General features: G+C 41.1%; 1 protein-coding gene across 1 annotated transcript; it reads right to left on the bottom strand.

Annotated features, from left to right (window-relative positions):
* Positions 1–450: 450 nt before the first annotated feature.
* PYGL (glycogen phosphorylase L) lies at positions 451–15897 on the bottom strand. Its single transcript, XM_053475002.1, has 20 exons — positions 15580–15897; positions 12764–12865; positions 10880–10958; positions 10248–10351; positions 7990–8121; positions 7521–7632; positions 7016–7098; positions 6743–6886; positions 6443–6535; positions 5500–5646; positions 5194–5357; positions 4605–4719; positions 4353–4454; positions 4120–4267; positions 3893–3951; positions 2122–2263; positions 1701–1908; positions 1409–1543; positions 1256–1322; positions 451–965 (listed from the first exon to the last, which is right to left on the bottom strand). The coding sequence occupies exons 1-20, from the start codon at positions 15820–15822 to the stop codon at positions 771–773; spliced, it is 2574 nt and encodes an 857-aa protein (XP_053330977.1). The 5' UTR covers positions 15823–15897; the 3' UTR covers positions 451–770.
* Positions 15898–16160: the final 263 nt, after the last annotated feature.

The raw sequence follows: 16160 nt of genomic DNA, 5'->3' as shown, positions 1-16160 counted from the left end.
TTTTTTGGAGAAGCCCATTGCCATCCCCGCCATGGTCCTACTATCAGACTCATTTTTGTCTCCAGCCAATGGAAGGAAAACACTCCAAATCCACTGAAGAGCTTTCTGTACATGCACACAAGCGGTCTTATTAGTTCCCTCCTCAAAAGCCAGTGCTGGAGTGGTCAGTAGTTATATTGCGCTCCTGCAAGCGATGTATTCAGCCAAATATATCTCCTGCAATCCTAGGAACTGGGGGGGGGGGGTGTCGGGAATTCTGCAGGTCACTAATGCACGTAATAGCAGAGTGGCCCCTTTCAATAAAGTGCTTATGACGGCTGGAACGCCCGTCAGTGCTACAAGCTCACCGACTCTTATGGAAAACACATAAGACCAAGTCTTGGCTGTTGGTGAGAATCAGAGCGGGTTGGACGCACAGATGCTGCTATGATTTTAAAAAGGAGATCAAAAAAGGAAGTAAACTTTCTATTTATTTGCTCAAGAACAACAGTTACAAAACAAATAGCCCGAATATGACAGATATAAGAGCGATGTATAGAAAAGTTTTTCAAAAGAAGCAGAAAGGGGGCAATTTCAGCAGGGTCAGTTAGTGCTATTTTTTTTTTTATCAGCAAAATAAAACTGTAAAAAAGGGTTATGTGACTGGCAATAGAGAGGAGGTGTTCTATAGATCTGAAGTATTTAGCTCTCTGCTATATCAGATTGAATGACTTTAGGGTGCTGTAGATGCTTTGTATGCGTTGAAAGGTTTCTGCGGTTTTAGAAGCACATTAGACTTTCGTTTTTGCAGCAGCTGCAGCCACATCTTCAACGGCATCCCTGGGTTCGTTGGGTGGTGGGATCTTCAGGTCAGAGGGTTCCACGCCCCAGATATCGCGGGCGTACTCCTTAATGGTTCTGTCGCTGGAGAACTTGCCTGAGGCGGCTATGTTTTTAATGACTACTTTGGTCCATTCTTTCGGTGTCTAAACAAAAACCAAAACATTGTATTAACAAAAAAAAAAAAAAAAAATCCATGGACTACTAAAGGTTATGGTAGCTCTCAAATACATAGGTACATTGTGCAACGTCTGTAACGGAACTATTAAATTTCACAGATTACAAGTAAACTCGGATGTGTGGGGAGCTGGGCTACCCCAGTATGCTTGTCCTTGCTTTATGTAGTAAGACCTGGGAGTATTCAATACCATTATAGTACAGCTGTAAAATAAAGAACATTTCCTTAGATTATAATGAAGTAACAAGAAGCACTCACCTTGTATAAATTGCTAACTTTCTCCTGGCATTTTATATAGGCTTCATAATCGGCAAAGACTTTGAACCTAAAGAAAGAGTTCAGAATAAATATATTGCAGATATTTCAGACCCCTCTCCATAGACAATCATGTGGAACAATTGCTGCACTCACCTGTCATGGTGGAAAAGCATGTTCACCAAATCCTTAAAGAGATCAGGCTTGCTGGGGGAGAAGAAGCCACTTTGTATCTGATCAATGGCAGTCTTCAGCTCTGGGAGTTTGTTATAATAATCTTCAGCATTGTATCTGAGACAGGGCAAAGAACAAATTAAGATCACTTACAACATACCTGCCGAGCCCAGCATTTACATATAACCGTATGCTGCTCACTTGCCAGTAATTAGAAAACACTGATCCTACAAACCACATCCTGACCCAATGTAAAATAAAAGGACAATTTTACCCTTTCCTGTCCAGTTCTGCAACATCTTCTATCCTCATGCCAAAGATAAACAAGTTTTCCTCTCCTGCCTCTTCTGCCATCTCCACATTGGCCCCATCCATTGTGCCGATAGTCAGGGCCCCGTTCAACATGAATTTCATGTTTCCTGTCCCAGACGCTTCAGTGCCTGCTGTGGAAATCTGTTCAGACAGGTCTGTTGCTGGAATCACTGCCAATAGAACACATTTTATTAGAGAAAATTAGCATTAATGTTTTTGCGTTGGTAAAATCATGCGGCTATAGTTCTTCCTTTCAGCTTGAGGATCAAACCAGAACATGAGACCATTCTAGATTAGAACACCGGTAAATAAGGTGACGTTTTATTCTAGCCGTTAGTGGGATTCTTTACCCAATTAACAGATGCACTTCAGTAATTACAAACCTTTTTCAGCTAGCGACACTCTGTAGTTCTCCAGGTAGATGACCTTCAGCTTGTTCCCCACTGAATGGTCGTTATTCACAATTTCTCCAACAGCCGTGATCAGTTTTATGATCAGCTTGGCCATGTGATATCCTGGAGCAGCCTTTTTTAAGAAAGAAACCATAATTATGTTTTTGAAATCTTATGGAAAGAATGTAAAAGGTTTAACATATTACCGTATTTGCTCGATTATAAGACAAGGTTTTTTTCAGAGCAAATGCTCTGAAAAATACCCCTCTTAGTCGTCTTATAATCAGACCTCAAAGTCTGACTATGAGACGACTAAGATCCAGATCCCCCGCAGCTGCAGGGGATCTGGATCCTCCTGTCTCAACCCCCCCGCCCCACTTACCGGTACTTCAGAGTCCCCGGTGTGCAGCGTGTAGATGTCTACACGATTCGCGTAGACAACTTCCGCTGCAGCCGGAAGGCGGTGTGGCTAGCAGCGGGGGTTGTCTGCGTGCAGACATTCCCCGGCACCGGCGCAGGGAACTCTGATCTCTGACAGCCAGGGAATGTCTGCGCGATGCACACAGACAACCCCCGCTGCTAGCCACGCCTCCTTCCAGCTGCAGCGTGAGTCTACACGCTGCCCCAGCTACATGACAGGAGACTCAGAAGTACTGGTAAGTGGGGCGGGGGGTGTTAAATGGGGAGCATAAGGCATTTCTGGAGGCAGAGTGCTCTGTGAAATGCCTTTTAACCCTCTATACGCCACTCTGCCTCCTGAAATGCCTTAAACCTCCCTATATGCCACTCTTCCCCATAATATGCCTTTTAACCCTCTAAGTGCCAGAGTGGCATATAGGGTTAAAAGGCATATCATGGGGCACAGTGGCATTTAGAGGCTTAAAAGGCATATCATGGGGCACAGTGGCATATAGGGGGTATAAGGCATTTCTGGGGCAGATGTGCATAACTGGGGGGCAGGTTGGAAAATAGAAGGAAATAAAAACAAAATATTTTTCTCAATCATACCTTTTATTAAAAAAAATAGTTTAAACGAATTAACATTTACTGGTAAAACTTTTTTCCTATAGGGTCATCTTACATTCAGGCTTTTTCTTTTTTCCTAAATTAATATTAAGATTTGGGGGGGGTCGTCTTATAATCGAGCAAATACGGTATATATCCAAGTTACAGGTAGGTGCCAAGATACAAGTTTGCTTCCTTAGGGACGACCAAGAGCCTTTGATGTGTATAGTAAATATTTAATGGACTTCAAAAGATATGGGTCTCCACTCCATCTATAACGTATAGTTCTACCGTGCCGATTCTATACCGCCGTGCGGCTAAAAAGATTAAATTCGATTTAAGGCTTGCATATGCTGCCATAGCTGAAGCTCAGTTGCATCAATGTTGCACAGTGAGTAGCGTATACTTTTACTGCTAATGTTTTGACGGCTGTGGTTTTATAGTAAATTTATACAATTCATAATTCAAGAATATCTAGCTAGTGTAAGAATAACTACAGTCCATGATCTGACACTGAATGAAAGTCAAATTGTTATCGGTATAACCTTTTGCCTTTGAGAATGGGTTTTCTCTCAGCTTACTATAGTGCACTAAAAAATACTTTACAGGGTTCTTGTGGCTTCTAGAAGTTTCTTTACAACAGCTAAGATGGGTCACACAATGGAGCCCAAGTTTGTTTGTCCTCCAGTGCAAAGTGTAGATATTTTTAAAATAAATAAAACAAAATCTGGCAGCGAGATCACAAAGAATGACTTACTTTTCCTCCAATTATAACAGTCCTTGGAACAAAATCTTTTGAAGGAGCCGACTTGATACCTAATGTAAGATTTTAGATTTGTCACAATTACACCCTGCGATGGTTAGATATCAGATGATTCAGAAGCAACATTTCTCATTACTAATTGTACTTGCATAAAGAGACAAACATGCTGAAAATAAATAAATGATGCCATAAGACACATTGTAACATAGTAGGATACCCACGGTTGTACATGGTGATCACATGGAGACAGTTCAGGAGCTGACGTTTATACTCATGGATTCTTTTTACTTGCACATCAAACATGGATGCTGTGTTGATCTTCACCTTGTATTCCTTCTCCAGGTACTGCGCGAACTTAATCTTATTTTCCTATTGAGGCAGACATGCACAAGTTTTAAAACTATGCAGTACCAAGCCAGTTAAAATAAACCAGTGCACATCGGCCCCAACCTACCTCCTTGACCTTGGAAACATCTCTAATAAAAGAGCTGTCGTTCACATATTTGTTCAGGTTTTTCAGCTGGCCCAGATCCTTAACATAGTCTTCTCCAATTTTCTAGAATTAAAATACAGATCAGCACATAAGTCCCTATTCACAGAAGCCCCCCCAAAAAAGCGCAGGCCAGCAGACAGTCTTCAAGGTTACTGAAAAGGCGCTATTTATCATCACTAGCGCTCCATTTGCAGACACAGATTAAACATTCACCTCTGCTATAAGCTCAGCAAGACCAGGATTACATAGCAGAAGCCATCTCCTAGGAGTGATGCCGTTTGTCTTGTTCTGGAATTTCTCCGGCTCAATCTCGCTGAAATCCTTAAACCTGCAAATAAAAAAAAATGGCAACATTCACAAAAAGTTTCCCACAAAGCATCCTTTCATACGGGAGAAAGCTGGCATCAAAAAAGAAACCTCTAAATGAATGAAGACATTGTTAAAGAGCACGACATAATATTCTGTTCGTATCATAACATAAGGAAAATGTCAGAAGGATAGCCAACAGATTTATATAGAAGGGGTAGAACAGATTGCATGTTTACAGATCAACTAAAATATGGTGAAGTTTGATTAGAAAGACTATGATACACCAAGTATTTCCGGTAAAGGAGTACACCGTTGGTAGATCCTCAGTTCCATGTATTATCCCATTAACTCTACAAGACATCTTAATACATTCCCCTTCACATCAGTCGGAACGAACGCTACGAAGCCATGGAGAGTATTGACAGGATAGGATATTACATTGCAGCAGATATTCAATCAACTTAAAATGGCCGATATGAATCATTTGTCTTACACTTCATTTCGGACAATGTCTGAATGGATCTTAGCCACCCCATTAACTGCGTGCGACCCGACAATGCACAAATGAGCCATATTAATCCTTTTCACGCCATCCTCTTCAATCAAAGACATCCGCCGCAGCCTGTCCATGTCACCGGGGAAAAGGGCCGTTATTCTCTGGAGGTTTTTATAACATAAAAAAAAAAGTTTTGCCATTATTAATCTAGCATAAAAAATAATAACTGCTAAAGACAGCTTTAAATAAAATCATACGTAGTTATATAAACATGTACACACGCAGAAGGCGTATTATTCTTACATCTAAGTGCCTCTGGTTTATCTCATAGATAATCTGCAGGTGGCGCGGAAGCAACTTCTCAAAAAGGTCCACTGGCCAACGTTCCAGAGCCTCCGGTAGCACGGTGTGGTTTGTGTAGGCAAAGGTCTTCTTGGTGATTTCCCAGGCCTGAGAAAGTAATGTGTGAATTTCACAAATGATGAATTGTAGGCCAAGGAGGTCTCAATAAAGATGTCTTCTTCCATTGCAAATAAAAAAAAAAACAAAAAAACAAAACAAAACGCACAACACAAAAAAGCAAACCATGAGAACGCAACAAGCCTTGTTAGAATAGGGGACATACGATACCAGGCATTGTGTGCATTTAATTTATGCAGCTCTTGAATAGAGTCACCATACCTATTTTTTTAATCTTAAAACCACATACTATGTATAGTTTAATGCTTTCACAATTTAATATTAAAGTCTTCCGCACGGGGCATACAAAGGCCAGCTTTTCGTAGGCTGACCTTTGCCAAGACACGACAATATTTTTGGTGGGAGGTTCCCCCCCCCCTTTAATATACTAATAACAATGCATGTTTACACAGCATTAAGGATAATCATTGTTTCATGGAAGTGTTTTTAAACACATTTGCATTGCATAACAAATCTATACAGTTGCTGGTGAAAGCAACGCAAGAGAGGTGTGGTTTTATTTACCAATAGTTTAAAGTTCCTCATAGAAAAGCAAATGACCAAAACCCACTTCCTGATAATAATTATGAAGAATTCTGATGATTTCTCCAGAACACTCTTATATCCAGCTTGCAAGGTAGAAATAGAGGTTTTTGGTAAAGTGCTATCTTGGCGCAAAGTGGGAACAGTGCACCAGCTGTAGAACTTTCCACCGGAGTTCCATGTAGTGGTTAACCTGGAAAGTAGACGCTACTGGAAAGTCTATATTAGATTTACATTCCCATACCTTGTCCCAGGGAAGTTTTTCTATGTCCAGAAATATTCTCATCAGCTCAGGAATTCCCAGTGCCGGGTGCGTGTCATTCAACTGGATAGCTACCTGAAGAGATTAAGACACAATGGTTCAAACTAGGTGCAAGTCCGTCAAGGGCAATGCAACGTATCAAAGCCACCATTGTGCTATATGAAATAGATTGAGGGAGATTGTTAGAGAGGAGTATGGTGGTTTGTAAAATTGGGGTCTTTTAGCGTGCATTCAAAATTGTCCAATTTCCACCATGATCATGACTCTGACAAAATGGGGTACCTTGTCAGGGAAAGAGTCAAATCCAGTTCTGATGGAATCTCTGCAGCCAAATTTTGAGGCTTTGAAGCGACGGATGATGTCTTGCAGGGAGGCAGCCACCACAAAGTACTCTTGCTTCAGACGCAGCTCCTTGCCCTCAAAAAACTGCAGACAGATTGATACGAGACAGATACAGCAAAGAATTGGAACATGGTCTGATCATACCATGCTAGTTTCTTTATATAAACTAGCTTAAACAACTGCCATGAAGTAAAATAAATATATTATAATTACGTTATCATTAGGGTATAAGACACGGGAGATGTTTTCAGCCAGGTTCCTGTCCAACACAGCCTGGATATAATCGCCAACATTAACTAGAAAATAAAAATGGGAATAATTCAGAGGTATTTTGTAAAACTGACCTTTTACGAAAAAGGTATGTAATATATTTTATTATACAAATATATACATAATACAAAAACGCGCACACACACACACGGCAATTTTGAAAGCCAAAATAATTACCCCCTTATTATTTAACTAGTAACCAATTTTCAGTTTGGTATGCAATAGTCTCTTCATCTAAGAAGTGCTGGAGAATTATTAAAGAGTCAGATGACTCTTAATTTGCATGGGTCAAAATAAACTTGGTGGTTGCCCCATAGAAGGACCTAGTACAGAGGTCTATAAAGTAAGATGCAGGTCTATTTCTTTAGACATTCCTTGATCATCGGCATCCCAGTGTCTTATCTGCCATCAGGACACAGGGACCCCAGCCCGTGCTGCCCAAACTTACAGTCTCGCAGGTTGAAGTCATTAGGCGCTCGAGCTGACCAAAGGCGCATGGTATTCACGGTGTTGTTCATGTACCCAGGGACTGGTGTGTCATAAGGCATGGCCAGAACAACCTGTCAAAGAGTACACATTTAATAGATGACTTGTTGGGTCAGGGGGGGTGTTAAGCAAATGCTTTCAAGAATATTCTTATTTAATGATAATTTTAATTCTTCTTCCATGTGAGGGTAGTTTTGCAAGAATGATTATTGGTCCTTATTCTTACACAGCCTTTTTGGCGACGTGCATGCTCTTTTGATAGCCCTCCACTTAACCCATCAAATCCTCCCCATAGAGTGTTGGGCACGTGTTTCTTAATCAGTAGCACATGTACACCTGGAGTATTTCTGATCGTATTGGGTGCCAGGCCATTTTTAATTAATTCAATTCTTGTGGCTGCATTCATCCAGCATGGCATACAATATACCTACCTGTGTATCCACCCATTTCACGCCGGTTTTCATACTCTCTACTCTTCCATAGAAGTGAACGGGAAGCATGTATTCTGGACGAGCCTTCTCCCACGGGTTTCCATATCGCAGCCAGTCATCCGCTTCTTCTACCTGAAGGCACACAAGTAATAGCGTGCACACTAATGTCTCTGCAGCTCAAATATAAATGCGAACAGAATAAATATTTCATTTTACGCAGCCCTAAATCACCCATCACATAAGGAAAGCAGTCAATCGTAACGTATCAGACCCCGGCCACATTTAGACAAACACTAGGACAGAATCAATAAAACACACATCACTTATATAAAAGATCCAGCATGTCTGTAGAAAGATCCTTATAAGTAGCTACTAGTGGAGGGGAAGTCATCTTGGGCAACTAAACTGCGGGTGGTTACTAAATCTCCAATCCACCGTTGGTTATTTCTCAAGCAATTGGCCACAATGATTGTAAAATGATTCCCAACAACAAAAACAAAACTGTTTATTTTGGAAATGTTGATATTTAACCCCTTAAGGACAATAGGGGTTATTACTCGTAGTATATTGTGGGACAATGGCAATTTTAACATTTTTCGGTGTTACTGTTTAGCTGTGATTTTCTTCTTTCTCATTTCATGCTCCCACACATATTATATATTGTTTTTTTCAGGACAAACAGGGCTTTCTTTAGATACCATTAATTTAATCATATCATCTAATTTACTATAAAAAAAATGATAAAATATGGGGATTTTTTGTTAAAAAATTACTTTTTCTCACTTTTTAAACAAAAAACTTTTACTCATCTGCAAAAACGAATGAAAAAACCTGCTAAATAGATTCTACTATTTGTCCTGAGTTTAGAAATACCCAATGTTTTTATGTTTTTTTGCTTTTTTCTGCACGTTATGGGGCAATAAGTACAGGTAGCGTTTTGCTATTTCAAAACCTTTTTTTCCAAATCTGGTAATTCTTCCCCCCATGTGCCATTTCGGGTATCTTTGAAGCCGGCCAATGCAATTTACCCCATCAAGTCATATATTTTTAAAAACTAGACACCCCAAGGTATTTCACATGCTGGTAATTTAACCCTTTCCATGCACTAATTTTACCACCAGCCTTTGTGAAACTTTATGGTAGTAAATTTTTTTGTATTTTTTTCACACACGTTGTACTTCAGGTATAAATTTATCGCTCCTGGTATATGTCCCTGTCAAACAACACCCCAATATGTGTTCAGTAACATCTCCTGAGCGCAGTGATACCCCACATGCATGGGTTTGTTGGGTTATTTGGGAGGTAAAAGGCCGCCTTTGTGAGGTGTGTATTTTTTGGCCATTCAGACATCTGATCCTACTGCCCCCATGTCCCATATTTGGGACACCTTTGAACCCGGCCAATTCAATTTACCCCATCCACTCATGCATTTTTTAATACGAGACACCCTATGGGCATTTGTAATGCCAATATTTTAACTCTTTTCATGCTGGAATTTTTGTAAAGATAAAGAATTTTAGGACTTGCTTATTAATTTTTTTTTTTTTTTTTGGTGACAGTGGGGATTTTTATATGTTACCATATTATTTTTATTTTTTTAAACATTTTTTTTAATTTTTTTTTATTTTTTTTTTACTAATCACTCATTAGTGAGCTGGGCTCCATTGACCTGGTATGGTTGGATGCAGTACCTGCATTCAACCTGCAGGAGGAGCTCGAGAGTTCACAAGAGGGTCTGGATAGACCCTCTGAACTCAGATCTATTGTTAATGCCATCCTGTGAATGACGGCAACGTCATTTACAGGATGGCACTTGTGGTTGCTCTTCGGAGCAATCACAAGGTGATCGGGGTAGGGGGGTTGTGTTGCTGACATGCCTCGATATCGAGGCATGTCAGTAACACCATTTAGGCTTAGGAAGCGATTCAGATCGCTTCCTAAGCTGTTTTAGCCGGGCGCCGCCGCGATCTTTCATGATCGGTGCGGCGGCGGCCATTTTTCTTCCGGGGAGGGCTGCCGAGGGCTGCCCTCCCCGGATCCACGGTCAGCCTCACTTGGGAGGCTTCCGTGGATGCTGCAAAGCCGCCGATCGCGGCGAAAACGCCGCGATCGCGGCGATGCAGCTATTTAACGGCAGCCCGTACATGTACGGGCATTGTCGTTAACCCGTTGCACGGCAACCCCGTACATGTACGTGGATTGTCGTTAAGGGGTTAATCTACAATACCAAATACAGGATACCAAACGAGACAGCTTACCTGCCAGCCATCTTTGATCTTCTGATTGAAGATACCATATTCATACCTGATCCCATAGCCATATGCGGCAAGTCCGAGCGTAGCCATGGAATCCAAGAAACAAGCTAAGGATAAGAAACACACGTTCGTGACATTTCACAAGATTTGTTTTTGGAGTTCCTAATATTACAAAAACTCAGCAGCACAGAGACATTGTAAGTGTCAGAATGGAAACATCAGATGTTAAGCCCAACGCGTCTCTTATAGATGGATGTTTGCTAATTGCTTAATTACTGTGCAGATCACCACTTATTTTACTTGCCATTTGGCTTGGACTGGTAAGTTTACAAAGCAAGCGGATAATACATTTCTTCCACTTATGATATATTGTGGATTAACGGTCAATTTTTCTGTTGAGGGCACTGTCCCACTTCAACCACAAAACTTCACTCTCCCACTATAGTATTTAGGGGAAGTTAAAGAGCATTAAGAGGGTAAAAACTGGAGGAAAATAAAAAAAAAAAAAAAAAAAAAAAAAAGATACGCCACACCTTTCCCAATATCACAGTATATTTTTCACAACCATTTTGTTAACCACAGCGAGACAGATCCCTTGCACGGTGTGTTACAAACAGAGACAAGAAGTTACATACCAGCCAGACGCCCCAAGCCACCATTTCCCAGGCCAGCGTCTTCTTCCATCTCCTCTAGCTCTTCGATATCAAGCCCAAGCTACACAAAAAAATGGAAAAGGAAAATGCAGTGGTCATACCGTGAACAGATTTCAACCACACTCTAAACATTTGGTCTCAATGTTCAGGTCACTTTGTTCAAAGTTGCCTACATTCGGAGAAAAAAAATAAAATAAATAAAAGCTTCCAGGAACGCTTTGCTGCTCAAAAAACTGAAAAAAAAAGGTTCACCTTTTTGGTTCAGATGAAATTCAAATGGCTTTTTTCATTTGGAAAATAAATTTATTGTCACGCACCATCATTGCGAGGGCCCAGGCAACACCCTGTGACTACTTGTCCAACCCATTAAAGTCGCTAGGTGTGGGTAATACCCATAGGTAGCGGCATAGAGAGATGGTGAAAGTACCAGGACAAGGTCCACATCCTGGGACTGTCTGGAAAAACAGGATAGTTGGCAACTATACTTAGCTCATTTGGCTCATTTGAAAGTGACCGAAGAACTTGGCAAGATGTCGCAGTAAAGTCACAGCTACAGCACTAAAGTAATTTAACAAGATCTTAGGTTAAAAAATGTGCTGTTCCACTTAGATAAACATTTCTTGGGCTCCATAAAATGTTAAGCAAATAATCCATTGCAGATCTATGATTTTATCATTTGCTTTTAAAATTTAAAAGCATAGGACAGAAATGCTAAAGCCCTTCTAGTGGCTGCTTTTGAGTCACATGATAATTAAAAGGTTCCCAAGAAAAATATACAATAAAAAAAAAAGTTTTCAGTTCAGCAGAGCAGGTGGAACAGAACCTTTACTTATAATGTATGGGTATAATAAGCCCCGAACAACTGAGCCATTACATTAAGTCAGGAACGGATACACCACAACAGCCAAGACAGCGGCCGGTGGAAGGTTTTTGGTTTTGTATTTGCCTTATCTTGGTGACTTAAGGACAGGACGAGGAGAAGAAGCCCCAAATGGGTGTTTATATAAAGAGATCGCTTGAGAAATTAGGCAGTGTACCCCTGACTATGTGGAAAGGGTTAAAGAGACCAGTAAAACTTTAACTTTTACACTTAAAGTAAATGTAATCAGCAGTTCATGTTCTCCAAACTTACATGAAACCATGAAAGTTCACAGGAGGGAACTCAACCAAAAAAAATAAAAAGTTCTGAAGCTACATAAATGGGGTATGTTGGCAGCAGAGCTCGGTAAGCATTTCCTGAAAACAAATCAGTTTAGCGGACGTTCTCTCTGAATACACAGAACAGTTTGCCCAGATTCCTCCGACTACCGCGGAGTGCCAAGTGAATCCGTTCTTTGTAACAAAACGCTACTCTGGGATCCAAAAAGCTTACATAAGAAAGGGCCTGGCAAGTCTGAACCAGTAGCCTGTATAACACGCAGAATAAAGATCTGCCGATTTCTGGCAAAAACCAAAAAACTAAAACCGCTTTAACTAAATGAGAGTCTCGCATACATTGCTGGAAGGAACAGATCAGACTTGCCGGGTCTAATCAGTATTCTACTTTTACTGGTCGGTAGATAAAATAACAGATTCCTTCCGATTCTGTTGGATCCAAAGCTATAGGTTTAGAAATTGCTGTTCTGGGTAAATTATATTAGAGGACGGGTAACGGCATTACAGTTGTGGCTCCAACTAGGCAATAGTCACCATGCTTTGAGTAATTAATCTTAGGGAATGCATTTTTTGTTCACAATTTGAACAGCACCCAAAAAACCTTGCACGAAACTTAATGACATATTATGGAACTACAGCAACTCCCATCATCCGGATTCTGCCTTTCTAGTGAATATATCTCTATGTACGTAAAGTGTGACGTATCCTCACCTGATAGATTGCCTCATCGCATGCATTCTGCAGACCCAGATTGATCATCGTGTTCTGTAGGGTTCGGCCCATATAGAATTCCAGGGAAAGATAGTAGGTTCTCTGCAAAAATCACAACGGCGTGGATGTCAGTCATCTCACAGCAATCCAGTAATTATCACAGTTTTAAGAGCCCCAGCATACTACAAAACAGACCCACCCCAGGGGGGCTTCTTACAAGAAGAGCTTAGAGGGCCCCTTACACAGCATAGTGAATTAAACAGTTCCTGATAAACCATTCTCGCAAAATAAGATTATCCAGGGCTGGAACTTCATGATGCACAGAAGAGTCGATGACTTTAAACCCGCAAGCTCCTGGTATGGAGAATAAACCCTTGAATTAACCCAATAAACCGCTAGCAGCAAGTATTAGAGACAAACCTTTTAACAAAACCAACTACAAATCAAATAACGGTTTCTATTTATTTTTTTAAGCAAGAAGTACCCTACCGTATCCATAGGCACCTAGATTTGGGCAACCTTCCCAAAAAGCACATTACTGTACCTTAAATCGCCAAACTGTGCCCCACTATGTAAAGGAGTGTACCTTGGGACAGCCCCCCCATGGCTTTAAACATATTACCTGATTTACATCTTTTTTTATAGGATTTTGTGAAAATCATTCTCAAGTCAACCGTCAACATGACCAAACCGGATCACAGAACCGATTGGCGTTCAACTGCGCAGAATAAGAGAATTATGAGTTTTAGGAACGGTCTGCCTGATCTACTAAGACCGGCCTAAGACACGTCCGGGTCTAAATTGCCAATTAAAGGCCCACATTCAGAGATCGTTTATTACGGAAGCCATTTTTTTCGCTCATCGACTTCCTAAAGACGAGACCAGACAAAAAGGGGTTAATGGTAACCTTCCTATCACCATACGGCATAACTAGAACGCTGCAGAGGGCCAAGCGGTTAACCAAGTAAAAGAGAATGTGTATCAGTTTGTTTTGCTTCTATTAAAAACAAAGAAACTATTTTAAATAAGCAGCATTGCCATATTTTTACACAGACATGGCTTGAAATGGTTAAAATGTAACCAAGTGAAACGTAAAACTACAGAGTCAGCGAGGTTTCATTGTGAAAGCCAAGGCCAACATTTCAAAAGCGTTACCTACTGTGTCACCAGGGTAGCGGCCCCTGTTTGACTACTCAACGAACTGCGGCCATGACACGAGAAACTTGCACAGCGTTTATTGAAACGTTCTCTAGAATGTTGGGTTTATGCAATCTATTGTACAGCAAGGCTATTCCTCGCTCACTCGGGGCCACAGAGGGGTCTCTTCACTAAAGAGTGTTGTGGTCTAAACGCCTTGACTGTACATTGTAAAGATCAAGCCTCGCTGCACGGAGAGCTTACAAACGGTTCCTTTGGTGAATAAACCACCGAAGTGTTAATGAATATGTCACATCCTGGGAAACCGATGAGTTAAATCAGACACGCACATTCTGTGGATGGAGAATTAAAACGTGCATTCCAAAAAGACACACCCTATATCAACAGGGACTTTATTGTTAATAATAAATAATAATAATAATAATTATATGCTCAGAGAAACATATTTAGATACATATACACGCATGTACACACACACACATATACATATACTAAAGGGGAACGATTCCGCGAGGCTCAGCAGTCTCTGTATGGTGAAGAGATATTTTACATTTTGTTTATAAAGCGTCGGCACCATTACAAACTTTAATACATAGATTTTTAACCGTTGGGCCCATTTAGTCTGCATATTTTTCCTGCTGTAGTGCCTCAGATCTTAGTCAGTCCTCGGCCTTGTCTTCATTCAGGACAGAACGTTTCTAAATTCCATTACTGTATTAGCCTCTACCATGTCTAACGGGAGGCTGTTCCACTTATCTACCACTCTCTCAGCAAAATATGACCTCCTTACATTACATCTAAACTTCAGACCCCTTACGCCAAAATTTTTCCTCTAAAATGTCTCCTATAGGACATTGTGAAGGCGGGTGCGGGTCCTGCTTTTCTGAATTTACAATCTATTTTACAAAAACTAATTTTTTTTCAGCAAATCCCAACCAGGAAATTCACCCGCGAGGCCTGCTTTTTTTCCTGAGGATTTAAGGCAAAATGTATTCCGGTTAATCATATAAAAAAACATTTATACCAACGGAACAATGAAGCTAGCAGAAATAAGACAATATATATCCTTACTCGTAAATATTTGTCCATATATATGAGCCTGGGGGGAGGGGCATCTCATAACAGCCCGCAAGAGAATAAAGAAACAACAGAGAATCTAATTAGCAAAAACAAAAAAAAAGCTTTGGGTACTAGAATACATGAGGCACTTTAAGTATAACTCCCATCTAACCCTTTAAGTGCCCTGGCTTCTACTGTGACCCATGGCAGGACAGTTGGCAGGTACAGGTGAGTCAGTTCCTGCACCCTGCATTGTATATGTATATCTATAACATTTCATATAGAAACAGGACTGGTGGCTCATCCACAGGCATTTAACAAATCATGTTATACCATTTATTTTTTTTTAATTTCCTTAATAATAAGACACAGAACAATAAAAGACACATTAAGTCATTCTGCAGACTTTTTAACCCTTGCAGCAGCATGGGGATGCACAGGCTTTTACAGAATCAGATATTGCACATCACTTCAGCACTCTAAGGGTTACAACTCAATTATGAGTTAACTGTGACAGTGCCAAAGAGGAAAGCAACGCTGCGGCAGGGTTATAAAAAGGTGCAAATAGCAGTAAAGCAGAGTCTGGACCAAGTGTGTACCTTGGGGTCCTTCTCATAATAGTACTGCTGGGTCCTGATCCACCTGCCCACCAGGTGGTCCCGAACAGTGTGTGCCAAGGCGAAGTAGTAGTCTCTGGTGGTGGAGACATTCCTGTCTTTGACCAAAGTAAAGTGCAAGTGCCTATTGAAGCCCTTCTTCAGCTCAGAGACATTCTCCACCCCTACGATCCCTCTGATGCTGATCTGCTTCCTCTTCTCCTGGTCGGTCAGGGGTCTGGACATCTTTGCTACCCTGTGCGAGGAGGACCTACCCCGGCTGACTAGTGCGAGGAAGATCGGGCACTGGATGGGGTTGGAGTTTTTAAGCAATCAGCGAAGGAGACCAACTTCCCCTGCCCTGGCTCCTCCCCCAGCCTGGCTATTGGTTCTGGCCTTGGGATGAACCTCATACAGACCAATTGTAGCAGACCTGTAAGGTGGGGTTTATGCGCACCTAGTTTGTGTGTTGATGCCGAGACGTATTAGCCCCTGGGCTGGGTTATATGCTCCTATAACAGCGCATGGATACGGCAGCTGTCAGGGCTCACAACTGCATCAGCTGCGGGGATTGTAAATTCAAC

The sequence above is a fragment of the Spea bombifrons genome, chromosome 9 (genome assembly GCF_027358695.1).
Source record: "Spea bombifrons isolate aSpeBom1 chromosome 9, aSpeBom1.2.pri, whole genome shotgun sequence".
NCBI classification, from domain to species: domain Eukaryota; kingdom Metazoa; phylum Chordata; class Amphibia; order Anura; family Pelobatidae; genus Spea; species Spea bombifrons.
The sequence above is the reverse complement of the archived record's forward strand: the minus strand, read 5'-3'. Positions and strand labels throughout refer to the sequence as shown.